This window comes from Dinoponera quadriceps, unplaced genomic scaffold (assembly GCF_001313825.1).
Source record: "Dinoponera quadriceps isolate SergipeBrazil2010 unplaced genomic scaffold, ASM131382v1 scaffold419, whole genome shotgun sequence".
NCBI lineage: Eukaryota > Metazoa > Arthropoda > Insecta > Hymenoptera > Formicidae > Dinoponera > Dinoponera quadriceps.
Genome location: NW_014554514.1, coordinates 61749 through 70867, shown reverse-complemented (window position 1 = coordinate 70867; position 9119 = coordinate 61749). Strand labels below are relative to the sequence as shown.

General features: G+C 35.6%; 1 protein-coding gene and 1 pseudogene across 2 annotated transcripts; both read right to left on the bottom strand.

Annotated features, from left to right (window-relative positions):
• Nucleotides 1-110: 110 nt before the first annotated feature.
• On the bottom strand, nucleotides 111-8913 carry LOC106751731 (cytochrome P450 4g15-like). 2 transcript variants are annotated; one of them, XM_014632783.1, is made up of 9 exons: nucleotides 8551-8913; nucleotides 3411-3634; nucleotides 3060-3273; nucleotides 2491-2787; nucleotides 2018-2417; nucleotides 1793-1861; nucleotides 1072-1240; nucleotides 722-896; nucleotides 111-595 (listed from the first exon to the last, which is right to left on the bottom strand). In XM_014632783.1, exons 2-9 carry the CDS (start codon nucleotides 3547-3549, stop codon nucleotides 409-411), a joined length of 1650 nt encoding a protein of 549 aa, XP_014488269.1. In that variant the 5' UTR covers nucleotides 3550-3634; nucleotides 8551-8913; the 3' UTR covers nucleotides 111-408. The 2 variants fall into 2 exon arrangements, with proteins under 2 accessions (XP_014488269.1, XP_014488270.1); XM_014632784.1 differs by lacking the exon at nucleotides 3411-3634 and having other exon boundaries at nucleotides 8551-8579.
• Nucleotides 4579-4981, bottom strand: LOC106751732 (annotated as a pseudogene).
• Nucleotides 8914-9119: the final 206 nt, after the last annotated feature.

Genomic DNA, 9119 nt, shown 5'->3' with positions numbered 1-9119 from the left:
AATATATATATATATATATATATATATATATATATATATTATACTCTTATATATATTATACTCTTATATATATATATATATATATATATATTATGTACATGAAATGATTGACTGCGTTTGCCAGGAAAAGTTTTGTAATTACTTTGCGCTGCTTTGACAACAGCATTGCAACTGTTTTCAGATTTTCTGCTGAACGACATCTGCAATTTGCGTTTTTCCAACAAGTTTATTAAACGATCGTCATATTTTTCCAGCATATTTTTCATATGCCAGATAGCTTATTAACACTTTGCGGTCCGTCGACAGCATGTTGCTGACGTACGTATTTCGACGTTACAGTCCGTGTCGACAGCACTGTGCCGACGCGATCTGACAAAATTGGTCTTATTTATGCCTGTGTAATTTATTTCAAATTCGTGATTTCTTTTTTCGTTGCTCAATTTTGATGTGGAATCCATCAGCCCTCTTCAAGACAATCTCAGCTAGCAGAAGAAAGTCTTGATATGACACATCAGAAGTAATGCGATAATTCCTCAATATTGTCGACAACAAAACTTTTAATTTCAACATAGCGTATTTTCGTCCCAAGCACGACCTACGGAAAAAAAGATCAAAACTTAACAGATTATTAATTAACAGATATGACAGTATATTCAATATTATTCGTGCCACGTTGATAATAAGTCCTAAGATGTTTCGGTATATACACATTCTTCTTTACCTCGGACCGGCGCTGAAGGGAATGTATGCGTAGTTATTTCTCTGCCGCATGTTATCCGGTAGGAAATTATCCGGATTAAAAACTAACGGATTCGGGTAATATTTTTCTGTACGATGTAGCACGAATGGAAATATTACAATAGTAGCATCCTTTGGTAGAACGTAATTACCTGTAACTTTAACATAAAGATGATTTTTTTTATATCTTACCTTTTTAGTCTTAGGAATTTTCGGCAACACGAAAATGAAAAAAAAAATCTGTTCCTTGTTAGCTCAATTTATATAATGCGTGTACTTAAAATATACACCGTTCGACCGGTGACACAATCGAACTTATTCGGGTCTGATTACCTATTCTTATGTCCTTATTAAGCTTCCTAGCGAATAGTGGTACTGTAGGAAAGAGCCTCAACGTTTCTAGTATAACTCTCTCTAGATACTTCATTTCTATTGTATCTTGGAAAGTACACTGTCTGTCACTGTCATGGAATATTGAGTCCAATTCTTCGTGTACACGTGCCTGCGCAATGCAAATTAATATTAATAGTGACATCGTTTTATTATGAGTTCAAATTTTGCAAGTTTTTTGAATAAAATCCACTTGGAAAATGGAATATAACGAAGTAACTAGAATTAGAATGGCTTTTCGCTCTTATGGAATGAATTCTTCTACTTTGTGATATGGAGTGAATATTATCACTCTATGTGTCATGGATTGAAGTTTCATTCCAAAAATGGAGTGACTATCGAATCATTTGAGTTTGAGTGACTTTTCATACTTAATATAATGAAATCTTTCTTCCGCATCTCCTCCCCCCCCCTCTCTCTCTCTCTCTCTCTCTCGTGGAATAAATATTTTCAATTCGTTCCGAACTTAACTTAATCTAATAGCGTATGTTATAAGCAATAAGATGAGCCTTTTTGTAACTATCCCGTGGCCGTTATCTTCTTTTTTATGCCTCCTCTGGCCCAAACCTTTTTCATTTTCACTTCAGATTATATCCAAACAAGAAGTTTAAGTCAACTAAATGAATTTCTCCATGTAAGAATAGTTGATCGCGAATAAAATTACCTGAATTTCCGAAAGATATCCCAGTACGCAGAGCACGAAACTCGAGGTCGTTGCTATGGTGCCGTGACCCTGCAACATTTTCGTTCATTATCTTCTATTTTTCGACAAGACGCGTTAATATGTCAGCGTGCGTGATGCTTTTGCAAAACATGGAATTCGATTTGGTTGACTAGAGAAACTTAGTAAATTTAAAAATGCGTTACTGCTGTGAAAAAGATTTCACACCACGAACAAGGCAGCGTTGACGTTATCCGAAATCTCCTTATCGATCATCTGTCCGTTCTTTTTCATATCTATCAACATCTCCAAGAAAGAGAGTCGCTTCTTCTCGCGCACGTCGTTTTCATCCATATCGTCGATATCATCTCTCGCATAATGCATCTTATAATTGGTCGTGTTCATGCCGTTCTCCGTTTTCTCCATTGAATTTTCCGCCTCGATTTTATGCGTATTTTTTATCTGCTTTTCTTCGATATCCTTCAATTTCTCCTGAATCACTATTTTCGTCGCCGACTGGACGGTATTGAGCAATTCCTGTTGCAGTTTGGCAAGTTTCGAAAATCTGAACAACTGATCAAATCGTAAAGACGCGTCGAACTGTCGTTTGTGCACGATCTCGCTCAGTCTGTGGTATTAAAATACGAAACAATAAAACATTAAATGCATAGTTCCGAAGTGATAACGACAAAAACGCTTACTTCATCACGGCCATTGCATAGTCAAATCCGATATTTTGAACCTTTTCCCTCTTAACTCCCATTGCTGTCTCTATCAACATGTTAATAGTTACCACCGATAAATAATTATGGCAATTAAATTGTTGGCTGATTTTATCACCAAGACGCTTCACCAGATCCAGGCTATTCTCATAAAACAGGGACACATATGTCTTCAATATCTGTATGTGAACTGTGGCTAATATTGTTTTTCTGTGTTGTAGCCACTTGGCGCTGTTATTGAATAGCATGCTGTCTCCGAGCCACGGTTTGAAGAAACTATAGCGATGAAGATCATTTTAGGGATAGAATCGAGATTCATTGCATCACTAGCGCTTTTGAGTGCGAAGAAATGTAAGACTAAATGAGCTCACTTTGATTAATGATCCAACTCAGAACAGAAAATCGCGATGATGTCAAGATGATATCAAAATTACGAGAAAATGACTATGAAACTCATTATTCGATCACGACTCGATCCTTATCTTGACATCTTGATGTTATTGTGACTATCTATCCTGCCTGTGAATTAATTAATTATATTTATTTACCTGTACTCCACGGGTTTGTCGATGTGCTCAGGGCTGTTTAAAATTATCTCTATATCTTGCGGATCTGTTAAGAAGATAACAGCTCGGGTTCCTAAATGTAACGACATTACGGATCCGTATTCAACGAGATATTCAAGGCCTTTGGTTAATATATCTTCGGGGTTAAATTTTAGGGATATTAAGGCATGACCAATAATAGGTACACGTGGTGGATCTGAAAGAAAATAGACAACAGTTTCAGCGCGTTTAATTACAACAAACGATTATGAATCACGCATAAAATGGGACGTATCACGGTGGAGGTTTTTGGAAGTTCTTATTGAGGTCCTATTCGTTAAACTCCTTACGTACGTGGTAACTTCAATGAAAGGCGCACCGCATGCCTAGTCTCAATATAATAATGTAGTACAATCAGCGTGGTGATGATTGTAGCCAATAGAGAATAACCGATGTTCAATAGGTATGGTGTCACCGTTAGTGTCGTATCCATCGTTACGTGCAAGTATTGGTATATTATTGGATATGATGTGCTCTGTTTTCCTCCTTTTTCTCGCACTACCCTCGTGTATTGATCACTGATTGCGACAATAAATAATGGACAATTGAACTATTAAATGTGCAAATTAATTCTGTGTTTGTACCTTAAGTTAATCATAACTCCGTTTTAAATTCAAACATCTTCCTGTCGTTTAGTGGATTTTAAAATAAAGTGTCAATATGTCATACTACTATAGATGCGTTCTTAGATGTTTGTTTAACATCCAAGAGAAATAAGGATAGAATGATCGTTGCGAGCGTTAAGTGGAATGCATCAAATAGCTAGTCGTCCTATGCTGCCTGTAAGAGTGAGCCGTCTCAGAAGGGAAGGACAGATGCTGCCCGACATATGTATTTTGACCGTAGTACGCAGACGCGGCGATCAAATGATATATTAGGTTGGGGAAAAAGAAATCCATTATTTTTACGTGAACTTCAAGACTTTATTTAACATGTTTCGGATTGTCCGATTTGGGTCAAATATGCAACGTTTTGTTTTATAATTTGTTGCCGTTTTAAAAGTAGCTTCATAATGCCTTTCTCATAAAAGTCTTGGTCCCTATTGGCGAAAAACTCTAGTAATCGATTTTCACAATCTTCTCTTGATGCCAATTTTTTTATCACTAAGGAAGTTTTGCAATGCAAGAAAAACATGGTAATCGCTTAGTGCCGGATTATATGGTGGATGCATCAAAACTTCTCAACCAAGCTCCCGGAGTTTCTGGCGAGTCACTATAAGCATGTGTGGCCTGGCGTTGTCCTGATGGAACACAACACCTCTCCTGTTGGCCAATCCTGGCCGTTTCTGGTCAATCGCTAGCTTCAAACGGTCCAGTTGTTGACAGTAGAGATCCGAATTTATTGTTTGGCCATGTGGAAGCAACTCATAATAAATGATTCCTTTCCAGTCCCACCAAATGCACAGCAGAACCTTCCTGGCCGTTAGTCCTGGTTTGGCCACCGTTTGAGCTGCTTCACCGCGCTTTGACCACGATCGTTTTCGCACAATGTTGTCATATGTGACCCATTTCTCATCCCTAGTCACCATCCGTTTAAGAAATGAGTCGATTTCATTCCGTTTGGCCAAGGCTTCGCAGATGGATCCATCATGTTTCTTTGTGTTAATTGGTGTGGCACCCAACATCGAGCTTCTTTTTGAATCCAGCTTTGTGCAAATGGTTTAAAACTGTTTTATGGTCGATCTTTAGCTCCTGGGCGATGCTACGACTGCTAACATGACGGTCAACTTCGATTATCTCTGTGATTTTATCGACATTTTTGACGATGGGCCTACCTGTGCGAAGTGCATCTTTAACATCAAAAATACCTGAACGGAATCGACGAAACCAAAATTGCACGTAATTGGCTGTTACAGTATCGGCACCATAAACACCATTCACAATTACAGCCGCCTGGCTTGCATTTTCGTCTTTATCAAAGAAAAACTGTAAAATGTACTGAATTTTCTCTTTGTTGACTTCCATTTTTAACACCCTGTAACTCACAACTGAAAGGACCAAACAAAAAACAACAAAAGAATTTTTTTAGTGCGAAATGTCACCTTTCCAACGAGCATAAATCTGAAATTGTTTGATCGATACTTTACGAGATATCGATCACTACAATCATCTACCGAAAAAATAATGGATTTCTTTTTCCCCAACCTAATATATATATATATATATATATATATTCAAATATATTTTATTTTTCTAGTGGCGGAGACGTCAATCCGACACATGCACATTACTTTTATAATATACACAGAAAGAGAGGAAAATATATTCCCGCATCGTTGTTGCGAAACAGGACTTCTTTCTCACTTCGGCTATATGTAAGTGTTACATATATCATACATTACGCAATATAGTAGTATTACATATATGCATATCATATATTGTATTCATTCTATTTTGTGGTTAAAAAAAAATGTTGTCGAGGCTACAAATATGATTTACTCAGCTTTGATGGAAGGTTTACAGCGCGTGCATTACAAACGTATAAAATTTTTAAAAAGTAGTATCAACACTTTTAAAGTGATGGTTTCTGTCTTACCGATGGAGAACGTTCTGTCGCGTCGAAAAAATGTGAAAACGTGGAGTTTGAGCAATTGTTGAATGGAAATCCCGCTCAAGCTCAAGATGAGCTTAGATTTCAACTAGGAGTAACCTTATAATCAATTTTCGTTCGCTTACATAAGTGGGGAAAAATTCAAAAACCAGGCCGATAGATTCCACACGAGCTCAGCAAGCAGAGAATGTTCAACACGGCGATGTCTTTGTTAACAAGATATAAAATGAAAGATTTTTTTTACAAAATTATTACTGGCGATGAAAAATGGGTTTTGTACGACAACCTTAAAAGAAGGAAATCATGGATTGACCTTAGTTAACCATTGACATCGACCACGAAATCTAATATTCGAGCAAAAGAAGTTTCATTGTCTATTTGGTGGGATATAAATGGTGTGATATATTATGATATATTATGAGTTGCTGCAAATTAGTTAAACAATTAATGCTGAATATTACTAACAAAAGTTCATTCGTTTGTGAGAAAGAGAAGAAAAGACCGTTAACTGGCCATGGAATATGACCAATTATTTTGTAGAACGATAACGCTTGGCTGCACGTGCAGTTAAATTACTTTACGCACCTAATAATTACAAAAATTACATCGTAAGTATTGCGATAACACTATCTTTTGTTGAGATTTTAAAAAATAAAATAACTATGAAAAGCCGTAATATTCCGTAATATTAACGTAATAAAAATTATGAGAAAAGAAATTATAAGAAAATTATGAGAATAATTTAGAAAAATGAAGTTTTATGTTACACTCATTTTCGGCTATTTATTGATTGTTGAAGTTAAAAGAAAGCGTACGGATATTTTCACACAATTTTTACAAGTGTACTGAATCGATCCACTCTGTGCGTATATTCTTTTATTTCTATATATATTGTAATTTTTTTTTGACATATGATTTCTCGTTGTGACGTCATCAAAGAGGGACAACCATAGTGAGCGACAACCCAAAAGCTTAACATGTCTAGATGTTCTTATAAATTATTCTGGCATTATTAAAAAAACTAGTTCAATTCAGTGTTATTCGTGTTATTCAGAAGTGAGTGTATAATTATGAGATTTTACGGCGTACGAATGTAAAACATGTTAAATCAGTCGTTAATATTAGACGCAATATTTAAAAATTATCGGAAAAATAAAAATGTTTAAGCAATATACACTGAAGCTATTTCTTGGATTTCAAAATCTCGCTAGATCTGTCACGTCAAACCGATCCTCTTCTCTACTTTACTTATTCATTATTTATAAATAGAGCAGAAGGTCCCTTTACGGCCCTTATATTGTAAGATATTATAGTTTATCTTAATATTTCCTGCGACCTGCGACCGAGTGTACGTTAGATAAAACAAATTTTGCGAAAAAAAACGTGTCGTGCTATGCGTGATGAGCGCACAACAAAGATCCATACTCGGAATTTATTTTTATATATCAATAAAAGTAACTTAAATGTGGCTTCTCAGCCAGTCAGGTGGTTCCTAAACTACTTTTAGAGGCACTTTTATCGATAAAAGTGAGTACAGAATACGGGCTAAAAGAACCGATAATTCCATGTTTGTGATATTCGCGCGGTATCAGCAAGGTCGCAATTTAGCTTGCATTAACGTTAAAAATACGCAATAGATGCTCTAATCGACTAAAAGAAAAAAATTTACATTGGTTACGATATTTCATATGACATATGAAGTTGATGGTGTGAGGTTTACGCCTTGCAATAATCGCGCTATATACGCTGAGAAAAAAATGTCTTCAAATTTAATAAATTCTATTGCATCCAAACAAATTTTGTCATTGACATGCTCCAAAGAAACTAGTGTTTCGATCAATAAGTACAACTATTAGACTTTTTAACGAATATGTATCATTACCTAAAATAAAAAATTTGTTTGAAGTAAAAGATAATTTTCTTATAAAGGAATTATTTGTTTTGTTTTACATATTTATTATAACCAAATAATATTTTATTTGGTTAAGAAATATTATTTGAAATAATAGCGTTCTTTCTGCTAAATAATAGAATTTTCTTGAATGAGACAATAAAATTTTTACTCAAACAAATAATATTTCATATAAGTATATGTTGTTTCTATAGAACAAATTTTAGTCAAATAAATAGAAATACTAAATCTAAAGAAACCCTTTTCTCTGTATAGGCTTAGACGCCTGGACTTTTAATCCTTAGAAAGCCGACATTAAAAAGTTCTAGGTTTATGTCCACGTTTCTTGCCAAGGTTCCTAATCTCTCGTTGCAATTATCCTTATCTGATGACGTCAGAAGCGAGAAAACACATGCCAAGAATTCTTGCGTTATACGTTCAAATAAAAAAGTATTCTCACAAAACGATACTTGTGATAGATTCAACCTATCTGTAAAATTGTTCGAACATTTTTCTTTTCTTCGAACAAACAATAAATAGTCACGAAATTAACTTGACAGGGAACCTTCTTTTCTAACTTCTTTTCCCATGATGTTGTCAATGTTAAGTTTACGACTGTTTATTGATTGTTCGAGTAAAAGAAAAGTGTTCGGACAATTTCACAAGTATGCTGAATCGATCACAAATGTCACTTTGTGAGTATCTTTTTATTTGAACATATAACGCAAAAATTCTCGACATGCGTTTTCTCGCTCTTGACGTCATCCAACGAAGGCAGCAGTTGCAGCGAAAGACCAGAAGTCTTAAGTCTGTGAAATTCGAAGCTATGAAATTTCGTTGCCCGTCCGATTCCGATCGCTTGGAACTCCTTCAGTATTCCAATGCGAAAGGACGATATGCTAAACGTTAAATACTGAGGAAACTGGTCTCAACAAAAAACGGCTTAATTCGGTTCTAAGTTTGTGGCTGTATAATAGAAAAAGGCAATCTTACCGTACTATGCCTCCTTGTGGATTTGTTTTCCTTGTAAGTCAGCGTCTCCTAAAGTACGGAAATGAATCGGGACACGTTTTATACAGATTAGTCGCAGTCAAGACTAATAAGAACGTGTGCAGAAACGTCTCGCTCTGTTCGTATTTTTTCGTTTCTTCTTCTATCGTTATCGTAGTAGACGTAAAAGGAATCAAGGTGCACTTTACTGCAAACGTACAACGATACAAGTTTAATAAAAGCTTTCGAATATTACTCTTTCCTTACACCGATTCTTATTACGATTTACTACAACGATTTCTTATAACGTTTTCTTATAACGATTTTTTATGCGTCCGTTCACAACGTGTATCGAGGAGTGTCGTGTTTTCTCTTCCTTTCCCTTCTCCTGCTCGCTGCGGTCTGCGTCGGACTTTTGATCCGCGCGCTTCACAATGTGACCAACTGTACGACTTTACAATGAAAGAAGGATTTGGTAATATATAACAAAAGTTAGTAACTGTTACTAAATAATTTGGTGAAATATTGCAGGCCAAACGTTCGGCAACAGTTACGAAATAATTTTATTAGAT

What these genes read in the sequence shown, in the direction of transcription:
- LOC106751731 (XM_014632783.1), bottom strand. Translation starts at nt 3,549, where the DNA reads ATGGATACGACACTAACGGTGACACCATACCTATTGAACATCGGTTAT. An exon ending in TATGCAATGGCCGTGATGAA is followed by an intron (nt 2,418 to 2,490) that starts GTAAGCGTTTTT and finishes TTAATACCACAG; the next exon opens with ACTGAGCGAGATCGTGCACA. An exon ending in GATATCTTTCGGAAATTCAG is followed by an intron (nt 1,241 to 1,792) that starts GTAATTTTATTC and finishes TGCATTGCGCAG; the next exon opens with GCACGTGTACACGAAGAATT.